The sequence below is a fragment of the Mytilus edulis genome, chromosome 1, assembly GCF_963676685.1.
Source record: "Mytilus edulis chromosome 1, xbMytEdul2.2, whole genome shotgun sequence".
Classification (NCBI taxonomy): Eukaryota; Metazoa; Mollusca; class Bivalvia; order Mytilida; family Mytilidae; genus Mytilus; species Mytilus edulis.
The window spans coordinates 29,768,209-29,784,753 of NC_092344.1; the positions used below are offsets into that span (position 1 = coordinate 29,768,209).

At 33.5% G+C, this 16,545-nt stretch overlaps 2 protein-coding genes across 4 annotated transcripts in view; one reads left to right on the top strand and one right to left on the bottom strand.

Moving 5' to 3' along the window:
• On the bottom strand, nt 1-13,612 carry LOC139511433 (R-spondin-2-like). Of its 3 annotated transcripts, none has more exons than XM_071298198.1 (5): nt 13,594-13,612; nt 3,927-4,020; nt 1,881-1,945; nt 1,353-1,514; nt 1-314 (listed from the first exon to the last, which is right to left on the bottom strand). In XM_071298198.1, exons 2-5 carry the CDS (start codon nt 3,997-3,999, stop codon nt 243-245), a joined length of 372 nt encoding a protein of 123 aa, XP_071154299.1. In that variant the 5' UTR covers nt 4,000-4,020; nt 13,594-13,612; the 3' UTR covers nt 1-242. The 3 variants fall into 3 exon arrangements, with proteins under 3 accessions (XP_071154299.1, XP_071154292.1, XP_071154282.1); XM_071298191.1 differs by having other exon boundaries at nt 13,585-13,603; XM_071298181.1 differs by lacking the exon at nt 13,594-13,612 and adding an exon at nt 6,842-7,001.
• LOC139511427 (probable mitochondrial 2-oxodicarboxylate carrier) overlaps nt 13,025-16,545 on the top strand; it is a 20,229-nt gene continuing 16,708 nt past the window's right edge. Inside the window, exons 1-3 of the mRNA XM_071298169.1 lie at nt 13,025-13,186; nt 15,065-15,218; nt 16,147-16,215. Coding sequence (XP_071154270.1) covers nt 13,129-13,186; nt 15,065-15,218; nt 16,147-16,215 — 281 coding nt within the window. The 5' untranslated portion in view covers nt 13,025-13,128. The remainder of the gene's footprint in view (nt 13,187-15,064; nt 15,219-16,146; nt 16,216-16,545) is intronic.

Sequence of the window (16,545 nt, forward strand, 5' to 3'; positions counted from 1 at the left end):
TTGCTCAGTTACCAATTTTAATGCAATATGTATCAAAACAATTCAAACAGCTGTAACATGTCCTTGCGTTTGGTAAGTGATTCGACAATGGTCTTCGTGCGTTTGGTAAGAGATTCTATAATGGTCGGATTAGTTTTTTAAACAGACATATTTTCCTCCGGAATACTGAGGATCGCCATGAAATAGCTCGCACGAAGATCTTGTTCCACACTGGTCAATAGATCCGGAACTGTCCAGGTACCTCAAATATTCGCACTCCTCGCATCGATTTGAGTTAGTCTGGATACATCTCTTGCAGTCCTGAACATGGCATGCTGCGAAAAAACAAATAAAGCATTGTAAGTACTTACTTAAGGTAGAACAATTCAAAACCTGGCAACAAAATTTTATTCAAATTTAATTTTCATGTTTTAGTTGAAGAAAAATATGATTCCATGTCTTACATTGTTAATGAGTTTTGGTGATAATTAGTTTTGTAAACAAGTTCATGTGTCTGACTGATATGCGATAATAGCATGTGGGTAGTGTTTGGTGGTTAATCAACATAATTTGCATTTGGTTTATGACTACTGACCAGCTACAAAACATCAGTTATGGAAAAAGAGTTGGATTAAGAGTAATGGAAATCAAGTAGTTGAAAACTGCACCTAAATCACATCTTAACGTTAGAGCTGCCAGGAGAAAATAAATAAGAAATGAGTTGAAGGTATAAACAAGAATTAAACAAATATAACTGTACAACAGCTAATGTTGCTAATGTTGCTAACGTGTTAATCATGATTATATATAATATTATATTTTCTTAAGGAGAATATCCAAATTGGAATTTTTTTCAGCAATTGACTTAAATCCATCTCCCACCAGGTCTGATTTTTTTTGCACATGTTGCACAATTTCCTAAAATAATTAGAATCGTTGTGGTGAATGCTTTCTAACTAGCCAATCCTTAAGTATCCTTTGGCTATAAATGATATTATAGGACTTTTTTTAATTTTGAGAACAACACATTGATAAAAATAAAGAATAAAAATGTATCCAAGAATCGTGCTTGCATAAAACACTTTCAATAATGTGTTTGACTGATGATTACAATAGGGTATCAAATAATCAACATTGACACTGCATAGTTAAAAACTCACCCGCATGCACATTTGGTTGACGAAAAACTATTTAATATGTATGTTTCGGATATATTTGAGAGCATACCTCCTTTAATAAAAGTTCATTTTAGGAAAATGATATTTTGGTTAAACAGTTTAAATGTGCCCAAACCAGTTGTGTGTTAAATTGTCATGTGTGTGTTGTTAATCTTTCTTTCTAAATAAAGAGGAAATTTGACATAAAGGTTTTACTTTCGCAGACTTGAATTCCATTTCGGGTTGTGGCAATTGCTGAACCCCTTTCACAGTCAAAGGAGGTAACACATCTGTTGTTGTCTCTGAGATAGTAATACGAGTCACACTGCTTACATGTGCGGGAATCTGTACAAACATCACATTGATCCACATGACAATCTGTAAATATATTGAACTATTATTACTGTTCTGTTTGTTGTATAATACATGATTTCATGTATGTCATTTTAAACGCACCACAACTTCAGGATGAATAGAAAAAATATTAATAGAGGAAAATTCATCAACATCAAAATGAACTTATTTTTATATGGTACCTGTTAATGGTACGGTAGACATGTACTTGGAATGCGCAATTACGCCAATACTCGATCTAGATCCAATTCATGTTATAAAAATATATATTTGTTGTATATACTGTTGATTTCGACTTTCTAATTGTCAATTTTACTTAAGCAGTCACATACATTTAGGACTCTCAATGCTCTACAGCATGCATAATATCTATTTGTTGTATATACTGACCTGAACAATAGTTAACAGAGCTACAGAATTTTCCTTTACCACAATCTCTTGTGCATATCGTAATTCTAAAATGAAATCAAAACTCATTATAGACCAAGATTGATATTTCTCCGACGAAAACGACTACAACAAGAAAATAAAATGTTGAATTTCAAAATTTGTAATATTTAGCTCTAAATGAAATAATATTGGGAAATCCATTAAAAGTATTTTCCCTTTAACATAACATCTTTTCGCTCACACAACTTGGTTATTAAGAAGTTAAACATTTTTGTCTCAATGCCATAGCTTCTCATAATAATGAAACATCAGAAACTCTTGTTGTAACCAAACATCGTCAGAGCGTTTGGTTTCTTTTCTTTAAACGTAAAGAGTCGCTATTTTTAAAAATGGTATACCATCGTTCCAATTATTTTCTTTTATGATAATTAAGTTTTGCTTTTTTTTTATACCTTATGTCTTACTTGAAAATATTTGGTACGTAATTGTTAAAGCCGCCCTAATATAAGAAGTCTGGTATATTTGATAAGATTTATTATTCAATTCTTGAAATGCAAAATCCCTTGTTTTCTGTTGCATTAACATTGGATGCCGCGCATTAATACTTATGCGCTCTTTGTGATGTTTCCATTATGGTTAATGGGTTTACTCCTGACCTTTTATCTGCCTATGTTTCTGGATTTTCATTTTTTTATTATCGTCTTGGTGATACTGAAAATTCTACTGCAATTTGATGCTTTTTCATTGCTTAAACTGTTCGTTATTCCTTTCGATTCATATATAAACTTTTACTTCAGAAATGACTAGAATTTAAACATCCGAATTAACGACGCATTTAAAAAAAACATCTTCATAAATTGCACCGATACATTGTAAAGGCAAGATATCATTTGATTTACACTTGTATAGTTCACAAATTTTTTTATTGTTTTCTTTAAAAAATGGAACATTTCTGATATTTTATTGCTATTGTCGTACTTTCATTTTGCTTTAGTGCTGATTTGTATGTTGCTAGTTTTGGTTACAACTGTCTTTTGTTTTGATAATCTTTTTTGTTCTTATTATTTTGAGTTCGTTATAAATTCGTATATATCTAAAGCTGAGAATGGAATGGGGAATGTGTCAAAGAGACAACAACCCAACCATAGAACAGACAACAGCAGAAGGTCCCCAACAGGTGGTCAATGCAGCGAGAAATTCCCGCACCCGGAGGCGTCCTTCAACTAGCCCATAAACAAATATATACTAGTTCAGTGATAATAAACGCCATCCTAAACTCCAAATTGTACACAAGAAACTAAAATTAAAAATAATACAAGACTAACAAAGGCCAGAGGCTCCTGACTTAGGACAGGCGCAAAAATGCGGCGTGGTTAAAAAACCGTTTTATTTTCTAAAGTGAATATTTTTGAAGGGTTAAATATTTCGAAGTGGTGTCTTGACATGGCTTTGTTTGGACTTGTTTGTTTGATTTTGGACTTGAATGTTTGTCCCTAATATTTTATTAACGATGCATTTGCATTCAGATATCGCAGATCAAATTTATTCGTTCATAGTGTATTAATGTACGTTTTTTGATTGAGTAAAGCCTGCCAACTGATATTTTATCGTGTTTTTTTCTATGTTGTGATGTTATGCTATTGTTTCAGAAAAAGGGAGAAGGTTTGGATCCATTAAAACGTTTAATCCCGCTGCAAATGTTTGCACCTGTTCTAAGTCAGGAATCTGATGTACAGTAGTTGTCGTTTGTTTATGTAATTTATACGTGTTTCTCGTTTCTTTTTTTTTAAATTTTATATAGATTAGACCGTTGGTTTTCCCGTTTGAATGGTTTTACACTAGTAAATTTGGGGCATTTTATAGCTTGTTGTTCGGTGTGAGCCAAGGCTCCGTGTTAAAGGCCGTACATTGACCTATAATGGTTTACTTTTATTTAAATTGTTATTTGGATGGAGAGTTGTCTCATTGGCACTCACACCACATCTTCCTATATCTATTATGATATCTCAACCCTCCCCCTATACCTAACTGCTTTAATTGTTCTACCTGTTACTAGCTGAGTAGTAATTACAGAATCCCGCCTGACAGTTTGAACATCCCGAACTTGTACACTTAGCATCTAAGCATCCCGATGGACATGCTGTATAAAAGATAAACACGTTAAAAACACATTAAATAAATTCGTCGTAGATATCAGTCTACAACGCACTTAAATCACAATACAATGCTCTAATCAAAACAGCTAAAAACAAGAATGTGTCCATAGTACACGAATGCCCCACTCGCACTATCATTTTCTATGTTCAGTGGACCGTGAAATTGGGGTCAAAACTTTAATTTGGAATTAAAATTAGAAAGATCATATCATAGGGAACATGTGTACTAAGTTTCAAGTTGATGTAACTTTAACTTCATCAAAAACTACCTTGACCAAAAACTTTAACCTGAACTTCGCACTATCATTTTCTATGTTCAGTGGACCATGAAATTGGGGTCAAAACTATAATTTGGCATTAAAATTAGAAAGATCATATCATGGGGAACAAGTGTACTAAGTTTCAAGTTGATTGGACTTCAACTTCTTCAAAAACTACCTTGACCAAAAACTTTAACCTGAAGCGGACGGACGAACGGAGGCACAGACGGACGGACGGACGAACAGAGGCATAGACCAGAAAACATAATGCCCCTCTACTATCGTGGGTGGGGCATAAAAAGCCAAAAAAAATGTACCAAATTGAAGAGCACTGAGGACCAAATCCTCCCATGGTTCTGTCAAGTATTCCTGTAGTATAGAAATTTTACATGAAAATCAAAGACTTAACCTCCATTATTTGTTTTGAAACGGATAAACAATTTTGAATTCAGGTAAATGTAGATCATTTATAAAATATAAAATTCAATGTAAAGTTCCTTTTTATCATGTTAATTTTATCACCACAAAATCAGTTTAGTCTTTGAAAAATATATCATGCATTTGATGTGTCTGTTCATTTTGCAATATAAATGCATACTAGCAACAAAAGCAAGATTATAAAGTAAGGAACACCATTTATAGAAAGAAATATACGTTCTCTTAGTCAACCGTGTTATAATTGTATAAACGAAAAGTATGCATGTTAGGAGTAAAATAACAAAAAAATACCAAACTCTGAGGAATATCAAAACGGAAAGTCCCCAATCAAATGGCAAAATCACAAGCTCATGCACATCAAACAAATGGGTAACAACTGTCATATTCCTGACTTGATACAGGCATTGTCTTGTGTAGACCTGACCCTGGTTATAAACTAGCTAAATCTCTCACTTGTATGCCAGTCGCATAAAATTCCTAATATTGACAACGATGTGTGAACAAAACAAAGAGACAAAAAATAGGGATACAGAATTCAAAATTGTGTTATAATCTTAATCACTATATTAAAAAACAAAAAAACAGTTCATTTGGGAGATCTTACAAATTCAAATAAAAGTAAATCAATTAAAACAAGGTTGAACAATTCGTTTAAGCTGGGGTCACACATACACGATTTTTACTGCCGTCCTTGACAGTACCATTCCCGATTAAAATTTATCAAAAGTCTGATCAAGATCCTATTAATCGTGGATGGAAATTCTAACTTTAATTAAAATTTGTAAAAAAAAAAAATTTAATCACGACAACAATCAGTTATTGTTCAGGAAGCGTCGATATTCAACCGTTTCCAAGCGAATTTATCCCGATAATCCCGTTCTAAATCCGCTTCTAATCCGATTTGTATCTTTCGCTAGGTAAAATTCGACCGAGTCTGTCACGACTGCGTCCCGATTCTACCGAATGTAATCCGACAGAGATCAGATAGTGACAAGACAGTAAACCGACGCTGACGGAAGTTATCCGTTCGAAAACTGTCGGCATACTCGGGATGATCAGGTACTGTCGGAACGTAATCCTATCACGGTCCGCTCTATCGCATTGCAAACGGCTTTGTCTGGTCTCAGTCGTATTGTATTCTGTAATTGTCGGGACTCTGACGTGTGTATTTAGAATTAATAACTGGACTGTTTCGGAACGGTTTCGGCAAAAACGGTTCGCAATCGACAAGATATGGATGCAATCTGGACTCAATCGGCAGAAAAACAGCAATGAAAAATTTCTCCAGATCATTCCCGTTCCACTGGACACCGTCCCGAATACACAGACCATTGCACAGGCACTTGTTTCTATCCATAGGAAGGTCGACTATCCTTATAAATAGATCTTCTATTTATATGGATAGTCGACCTTCCTATGGATAGAAACAAGTGCCTGTGGACCATTGTTCGGAATTCGATCCGATACAGCAGAATCTGTCACGACATAGGCACGATTAAAATCCGACTAGACAAAATCGGCTGAGTTTCCCCGAATGTTACGGGACGCACCTAACTGTCGGGGTGCTTTGCCGAACTATTCGGACCCTTCCCGACCAGTAGGAATCTGTTACGAACTAAAACGACTGCGTTCAGACAATAATAGGACATTACAGATAATTGAGGATACTAATCCGACTTTTTCACTTTTCGTGTCGTATCGCTGTCTGATCTCAAACGGGAGCAATTATAATCGCAATGTGTGAACCCCGCATAAGGAAATGGAACGAGCCTTACGCAAAAATAAAGTATTGCATGTAAAGTTAAGACCAGGAAATAAGTCTGAAAATAAAATATATCAGTCAATTTTGTTTTCACTTATTTAAATGATACACCAACCTCTCGATCTCGCATTTTTTTCTTTCTTATGCTATGTGCTATGTTTGTCTTTTTGTCTTTTTTTTTTTTTTTTTAGCCATGGCGTTGTCAGTTTATTTTCAATCTATGAGTTTGGCTGTCCCTCTGGAATCTTGTCCCTCTTTCGTGCATTTTTTTTTTTTTTATTGATCGAATCATTTGATATGATCTGATATTTGATATAGATTTTACAAAGGTTGTTTCGTGCTTACCATAATCAATAAGGAATCCTGAAGACAACCGACCAATGGTTAGAAAAATGGTTAGAACAGAGATCAATGTCATATCTGCTAAGCTGTATATTAGTACAGTAAAAATGAATATCATAGATACATTGTTAGTTTCAACTGTTGATTGTATAAGATAAGATACAATTACGTCAATTCTGTTGACGAGGGCGGGGTTTTCCGAAACAGATATTTACAAATAAACGTTAAATAAAATTACGTTTGGCTACGCATATGTATAAACTGGTTACAAGGCCGTTTATACTGCAAACATGGTCCTGTTTCTGTCTTTTACATCAGGATCTCCTTTAAACAACATTGACATTGTTGATTTGGGTACTGTGCATTATTAATTTACTTTTTTCTGGACATCTGCTTATTTCAAGCTTACGTTTGAGGCACGAGTAGGTTCCTTTCCCTTACTACGATGTTGCGTAATGTGCATAATGCAAAATAAACAAACTACAAAACTGAATTTAAGACGTCATAAGATCTTACCACATTGGACCTCCTTATTTACCTTAAATGGAAAACATATAGATAAGGCAGAGAGTGTTAAGATATGGAATGTCATACTGTTGGGACAGAGTGCATATAAACTCGTCATAGATACAAGGCTTAAAGTTGTAAACTCCACAACCTCGTTTCGTATTTAAAAAGTAAAATCAGAAAAATACTGAACTCCGAGGAAAATTCAAAACGGAAAGTCCTTAATCAAATGGCAAAATCAAAAGATAAAAGACATCAAACGAATGAATAACAACTGTCATATTCATGACTTGGTACAGGCATTTTCTTATGTAGAAAATGTAAGCGAATCATAAGAAAACGCTCCAAAATTAAATCCAATAATTTTAAACTCTTAATAAAATACGACGTTGTAGAGCATTGAGAGTCCTAAATTTATGTAACTGCTTAAGTAAAATTGACAATTAGAAAGTCGAAATCAACATCTCAAAATCTAACTTGTTGCAAAACTGAGTTAAAACTCAAGTGCAGATGGTTCTCTGTCTAGAAATTGCATCATTGCTGATGTCTATCGACCACAACTTGCTTGGTATTCCCCTTTTAGGAGTTTATATGTTTTTACATGGATAAATTAGAAGTAATTACGTATTTAAATGTGGACTATTTTGTGAATATTACAAAAAAAAGAAAACAATATAAAGGAACACTTCAATGTGCTTTTTCTATTTGTCTTTTAAAAAGAGTTCTATATGAATTCTGTTTCGTGTGAGTATAAAAACAGATCGACAAGTATGAATGCACAACGTTGTATTTTCATTTTATTCAAAATTCCTTTTTATATTACTTAGTATTGAATATTCTTTAAATAAAATTGAGAATGGAAATGGGGAATGTGTCAAAGAGACAACAACCCGACCAAATAAAAAACAACAGCAGAGGGTCACCAACAGGTCTTCAATGTAGCGAGAAATTCCCGCACCCGGAGGCGTCCTTCAGCTGGCCCCTAAACAAATATATACTAGTCCAGTGATAATGAACGCCATACTAATTTCCAAATTGTACACAAGAAACTAAAATTAAAATAATACAAGACTAACAAAGGCCAGAGGCTCCTGACTTGGGACAGGCGCAAAAATGCGGCGGGGTTAAACATGTTTGTGAGATCTCAATCCTCCCCCTATACCTCTAACCAATGTAGTAAAGTAAACGCATAACAATACGCACATTAAAATTCAGTTCAAGAGAAATCCGAGTCTGATGTCAGAAGATGTAACCAAAGAAAATAAACAAAATGACAATAATACATAAATAACAACAGACTACTAGCAGTTAACTGACATGCCAGCTCCGGACCTCAATTAAACTGACTGAAAGATTATGATTTCATCATATGAACATTAGGCACAATCCTTCCCGTTAGGGGTTTAGTATCATACCATCATAACATATATGAGAAGAACATAACCCGTGTCATGCCAACAACTGTTTTTAAAAAATAATGTGTTTAGTTCCGATGCAAAGACCTTATCAGTGACTCAATATTAACGCCAAAATATGCAATCTTTAATGACTTGACAACAGTATCGTAATTATATCCCTTCTTAATAAGTCTATTCAAAGGTTTTGTAAGTTTCTGAGGTGAATACTGACACCTATGTGCTTTATAAAGAATATTACCATAAAAAATTGGATGTGAAATACCTGAACGTATTAGAAGTCTGCATGTTGAGCTATATTTACGAATGATGTCTTTATACCGATGATAAAATTTAGTAAATGTTTTGACTAGTTTGTGATATCGAAAACCCTGGTGTAATAATTTTTCAGTAATACATAAATTTCTCTCGTTAAAATCTAAAACATTGTTACATACACGAGCGAATCGTACAAGTTGAGATATATAAACACCGTAAGATGGTGACAAGGGAACGTCACCATCTAAAAACGGATAATTAACGATAGGAAATGAAAAATCATCCCTTTTATCATAAATTTTAGTATTCAGCTTTCCATTAGTGATATAGATATCAAGATCGAGAAAAGGGCAGTGGTCATTGTTAGTATTAGCTTTATTTAAAGTAAGTTCAACAGGATAAATTTCATTAATATACATACTGAAGTCGTCATTATTGAGAGCCAAAATATCATCCAAATATCTAAAAGTATTATTAAATTTGTTTATCAGATGTTGTTTCGATGGGTCTTTGCTTATTTTTGTCATAAATTGTAACTCATAACAATACAAAAACAGGTCCGCAATAAGTGGTGCACAGTTAGTCCCCATTGGAATTCCGATAATCTGACGATATACGGAATCCCCAAAGCGAACAAAAATGTTATCTAGTAAAAATTCAAGGGCATATATAGTATCAAAGCATGTCCAATTAACATAGTTTTTTTGTTTATTGCTACTAAAAAATGACCTAAAAGAGTTTGAACATACATATTCACATTCTGATTTTTTGAATGCCCATTTAATTAGGTGTGTGAATTTTTTCTTAATGAGAATGTGAGGCAATGTGGTATACAGGGTAGAAAAATCAAAACTTTGAACAGATTCAAAATCACCAATATAAGCATGCAATTTATCAAGTACTTCCAACGAGTTCTTGACACTCCAAAAGTAATTTATTCCACTATTTTCGAAGGCCTTATTTGAACAATTTATTATCAGGTTTTTAATTGTACCAAGTGTGCTGGTAAGAAGAATAGACAATTTAGTAGTTGAACAATGGCTTGAAGACGAAATAAATCTATATTTGTAAGGGGTTTTGTGTAATCTGTCTACTTGCTGTTCAGGAGCGATAAATTAATACACGATATCAAACATGTTGTTTTGAAAATATGACTTATTATAATATTAAACAGATAAATATGGATATTTTAGTGTAATTTAATGCTTCTTATAAAATTACCCATATTAATCTTTAATCGACCATTTAACGGATCCTTCCACTCAGTTATGACGCAGTTTGAAAATTAATATTGTTGTGTTGTTTTTTATATTTGTGTATGTGTTTTTGTTATGCCCCACGTAGGGGCATTGTTATGTCCCACTTAGGAGCATTATGTTTTTCGGTCTGTCCAGTTTTAGATTCAAGAGTGTGGTCAAGGTACTGTTTGGTGAAGTTGAAGTCCAATAAACCTGAAACCTGGTACACATGTTCAATATGATAAGATCTTTTTAATTTTAATCCCAAATTAGAGTTTTGACCCCAATTACAGGGTCCACTGAAAATACAAAAATGATCCGTATACTATGGACACATTCTTGGTTAAATCTAATTGTGTGTGACTTTGTTGTGTCGAGAGGGAGCTTTGCCGAATCAATTTGAAGTATCTGAATAAATGATTTAACTAGCATAACAACATCGGACACGCAAGAGTAAACTTCATAAAGATATCAAAGCATCAAGCTCAATTTAAAAAAAAACAACAGTAAATATAAAAGTGTATCGTTACGTTATTCGTAAAACAAAATCAAGAATGTATGAGCTGCGTCTTTGATGCCATATCACTAACATTTCTAACGCAATGCAGCTATATATATATATTACGGATTACAAATGTGTCGAGGTTTGTGATTGGATAACAACACAGAGATGTCAGTATATATTCAGGAAACTGCCGGGGTATATACGACGTTTTTATCCCCAATTGAAACCTCAAAAACGTCATCATAACACCGGTTACTATGTGACGTAGTCAAAAGCTATCAGACTGTCAGAGGCTCACAGAGGGAAAATAATGACGTGCTTCAGTCAATAAAACATTTTTGATACAAAATCACGCAATTTACACTTTTAATACTTAAATTTAATGTTAAAAGTGTTATTATAAATTATTACATACACGATAAAATTATGTTCACAGCAAATTAGAAAATCCTTCACGTATGCCGAACATATCAGGTTGGGTTTTTCAATATATATGTGTTGTCAACAAATACCTGCACTGGAAAATAACATTAAGTCAGGGGTAATCCGTAATATATGTGTAATTCAGGTCTCAGAAAGGGTATATACTGTGACATTCCCGGCTTAGGGCTTATATCCCCTTCGCCTTCGGCTCAGGGGATATAAACTCTAAGCCGGGAATGTCACAGTATATACCCTGTCTGAGACCTGAATAACATATAATGTACACCTGTAAAAAATATCAAAACACCAGTTCTGATACTGTAAACGAAACAACTCAGGCTAGAAAATACTACGCGTCATATTTTTCTAAAATATCATTGATTCATATTAATATAGTCATCTACAGAACAGATTTGATACTAAATCTCACTGAATCTAACAAGACAAACAGTTGCTCTTACAGAACTATAGAGTCCACGAAAAATCATACAAGTACCGATTTTTGTTGGCATAGTTTTATTCTTGTTGTCAATCCGATGAGTTGATCAATTTTTTTTCTTATTTGTACTGTTCTTATGTTGTGCTGATACACCACTGTTCCAGGTTGAAGGAGAGTTGATCGCTCGCAAACATGTTTTATTCCATATAATATGTGTTATAGTGTTGTTGTCGTTGTGAGGTGAATTGTGATTCGATGAGAATATCATTATCTGATCATCATCTTCCTTACATCGACTTTTTGTAGGAGGGACTTAATTTTCCAATAAACGAAATGGAATAATCAACAGCAAAGTAGAACAAACAGTTACTAAACATCCAATTCATTAGAACTATAATGAATAGTTGTCTTATTGACAATCATGCCATACCTCCTTATTTTTTTTTATTTTTTTTTACAATATTAAAGGACTGTTATAGTTTTTTGTGTTTTAAAAATTACCGATTTATTCTTTAATCCTTTGTACTTTTTTCTATAATTTGTGAATTGGTCAGTCTACACATGAAAGTGTTCTACAATTACTGCAATGGTCTACATTATAACAATTTGTTCTTATCATAATACAATTCAGTCTGTCAGTCAAAGGGTCTAATGTCATCTAGTACCAAAATACAAATTGTCGCGGAATCAGTGTCAACTAATTTCAGTTCTAAAAACAAATAATTTTAAAGTGTCCTGAATTTAAGTCTACACATCACTACTGGGGCTAGAAGAATCGCTAAAAATCAGTAAATGTTGGAAAGAGCTTGGGTCGCCAGGTTGTCAACGTATATTCCTTACATAATTTCTCCAGGAAACTTTGTAATAATCAAGTCATTTCGAAAAACAAATATGATATACAGCAACAAAACTTGTTTTTATATTACGCAATTTTGTCTTGAAAACATGAAAAGAATTCATAAAAGATTGCCGCGAACTCGAATAATTCAAAATTAAATGCCTAGCTTCTTTCCAGTACAGTGAGAACTTGTCGATTTCAAGTACTATTTCTTGTTATGGTAAAATTCAATATAATAATCAATAAGTATGTAACTTTTCCTGTCTAATGTATTTAATCTCATATTATGTCTCATCATAAAGTAGTATATATATAAAGCTTCGTACATATATATAAAGCTTCGTACATACAGAGACATATATATATATGTCTCTGGTACATATCAATTTCTTGAATGCTATTCGTTAATCAATTCTGCATGCATTCATTCTAATCATAACCACTTAGATTGATTAAATCTTATCCACGGTACCAAGGATTGAAAAGGGCGATCAAATTACTGTTTACAGAAAATGCGAACAAGGGCGAAAGATGTTTAGACCGAAATACGTTGCAGAACAGAATTGGGCCGAATTGACCCAAATAAGTGTAAACAAGATCCTGATAAGCTTTGCAACTGCTTTTGCAAGAAAGAACAACAAATTGGTGCAAAAGAGTAAACAAAAAAATGACACATAATGAAGAAAGAGGGCATTGGGTTAAAGAAGGTGTCATTGGACTCGGAGGTTAATATGAATTTGTAGCAGTCTTATACAAATTTAAAGTGCCAATAACCAAAAATTATGTATCACCGGACGATTTTTGAACTGTGATTAATATTTTTTTTATGTAGACTACTTTTTTTGAATTTTTTATACCATAGAATTTAAGATGTATGAAGGCTTTCCATTTTGCATCATATCCCACATAAATTTTTATGGAAGTTGGGATACTTTAGTAAGATTTGCGTGACCTCGTTTTACGGGTCAAGAGAGCCACATATGGACGCAATTCCGAACAGCACTATTTTGATATATCTTGCAGAAGAAATCAATGACAACAGTCTATATTGATAAAGCATACATTAATCTTTATCTCAAACACATTTTCATAGGAAAATAAAAAGCACAAGTTTGTTTTTTACTTCAATTACTTCAGCAGTGGTTGCAGACGAAATGTCGGTCATGTGTAAAGGAAAGATTTCTGATTTTTTTTGTTTTTTGTGTAAGTTCCTCCTTTAAAGGAGCACTAAATTCAAGTTTATCCATTTCGGTGGTGTACTTATCATTCATCTTTGATTTTTTTTATATTGGTCAACATTTCTTTCGGAGTTCTCTGGACTTTTCAATAAAATTGTCATATTTTCTTTTGGCCATAAATAGGTTCACAAGAGTCTAAAAAACGTCAATAATTTGCAGTGGCGGATCCAGAGGGGGGGTTCCGGGGGTCCGCACCCCCCCTTTATTTTGGCCGATCAATGCATTTGAATCGGGACATATGTTTTGCACCCCCCCTGCACCCCCCCTTTGCCCTGGGCTAGCACCCCCCCTTTCGAAAATTCCTGCATCCGCCACTGATTTGTGGGGTTATTTGGGCATGATAAAAGGCATCACGCATATGAACAGAATCAGGAGATATTTTTCTTTCTATATATTAACAAAAGAAGGCAATATGCACTTACCTTTATATATTTTTTTATATAACTTCCAGGTCAGATTGCCGTTCTTATAATATTTTCAGAATGATTTTGTCATCGTCATCAACATTCACCAAGTGCACATAAATTGTATTATCATGAAAACTAGGGATTTTTAATAGGGTTTTTATTTATAAAAACATTTATTGATAAATATAAACAAATATGATCTCAGAGGGCAAACATTGGAAATCGTTCGTAGTTGTGTCCAGTCGTAATTGCGTCCTGTGGGGCTACCTTGTAATAGTTATAAAGTACATACAAGGCTTTTCTGAACAAGTAACTGATTGTATATGAGTTTTTCTCTTGGAAGATACTTGTTTTCAGTGCTAAATCTAGAAATTTCATTTTTCTTTTTAAAAAAGTTGCTATTATTATTATCATGATTATTAACCAAAAGTTGTTAATGCTTTTGACAAAAAAAAAAAACAACCCCCGTTACCACCCTCTTTATATATCCAATAATATTAGAACCAGAAACAGATTCAGATAGGAATGTACTGTACTGGAAAGATTCAGGTTCATAGGGACATGACTACATTTTTCAAAAAGGACTAATATAAAAATAAGAAGATTCAGCCTTCAACAATAAGCAAAACCCTAACCACATAAAGGCGCATAATAAGATTGACAAGTACACAGAAAATGTCTCATAATGAATATATGAATGAAACAAACTGAGAGATTTCTAAAGATAACACATGGTTTTCAGTAAATGACAATGTCTTGATTTACAAATTGCTCAATAGTCAATGGATTCATGGATTCAAAAGGCTTTTACAGAAAGTTCTGAAACACTTCATTCTTGAAAAGCATAGCCACTTTCACTAAAATTCATGACCTGTTCACCACAAAAGGTGTATCACAGTATGTATTGTGACTTGCAGTCTTATTTTCATTTAACAAAATGGGTGAAATGTCTTTGTAGTTGGAGTTTTATATGGAGTCACTAATGTCTGTGTTGGCCATCCTTTTGATACTATTAAAACAAAAATGCAAGCTCAAGCAGGATTCGAGAAATCTAACATGTTCCAGACATTAGCCAAAACTCTTAGGACTCAGGGGGTTATTGGTTTATACAGGTAATGTTTAAAAATAGATATCTGAACTGTATTTAAATATAATTGTTGCTCTTTGATTGCAAGCAATGACTTGAATAAACATGATATTATCACAATGCAACTAGAGAGCTGATATTTTGATGCTTGAAGCTTCAGTTATTCCCTATATATAATGGACCAAATTTTTCACACAAAAGGCAGTTTAGTCCCCCCAACACTATTGCGCAATTTTCAATTGGAGTTATCTTTCTTTGTCCAGAATAGTAGTTGAATCAACTTAAATCATTGTTTTATACAATATACAATGTATATTCACTTTTACTACCAACTGATAAATTAAAACAATCTTTACCATTCAGTGATAAGCACTTTTTTACATTTTAATATTTTATGATGTATTTAAATGAGTAGTTATTGTTGCAAACTCCATTAGAAATTTGAATTGAGATCAGTTTTGGAATAAGGGAAAGGGGGATGTGAAAAAAAATTTGGGGGGGGGGGGGGGGGGAGGGTGTTCAATTTTTCTCATTTCAGATTTCATAAATAAAATGAAAATTTCTTCAAACATTTTTTTGAGAGGATTAATATTCAACAGCATAGTGAATTGCTCAAAGCAAAAAACAAATTTTAAGTTTATTAGACCACATTCATTCTGTGTCAGAAACCTATGCTGTGTCAACTATTTAATCACAATCCAAATTTAGAGCTGAATCCAGCTTGAATGTTGTGTCCATACTTGCCCCAATCGTTCAGGGTTCAACCTCTGCGGTCGTATGAAGCTGCGCCCTGCGGAGCATCTGGTTAACTTTTGTATGGGCTTTGCCATTGTAAAAGATTGTATGACAGTAAACACTATACAAAATTATTAGAATGTCTTACATGTATTCATTTATTGCAACACAAAAGAAGCTGCTAGGAAAATTCTGTTGACAAATTTATATCTTTACAGAGGTTGTATACCACCATTATGGGGATCAGGAATTTACAGATCGTCACAGTTTGCTGTGTTTGAGGCGGTGTAAGTTTATAATACATGGTGATGTTTATTATCAAAATGACTGAAGTAAAAGTATAAACCCTCTCAGTTGAACACTATCTTTTCTGAGGCAGAACTACTAGTAAGACTGTCAGATTGATTTGCGATTATTTTATCTGATCATGCAACTTTTACTGCTGATGTGGTTTAGAATTACAACAAAAAAAAGAAATAAATATATCAGAATAAACTCAGATGCTTAAAGAGACATATGTCATTTAACTTAAATCAAAGTTTTAAATGTCATTCAATTTATAAAAAAAAGTCTAATGTCATTTAAAGAGGGGGGGGACCTTTCAGGACATCGGGATC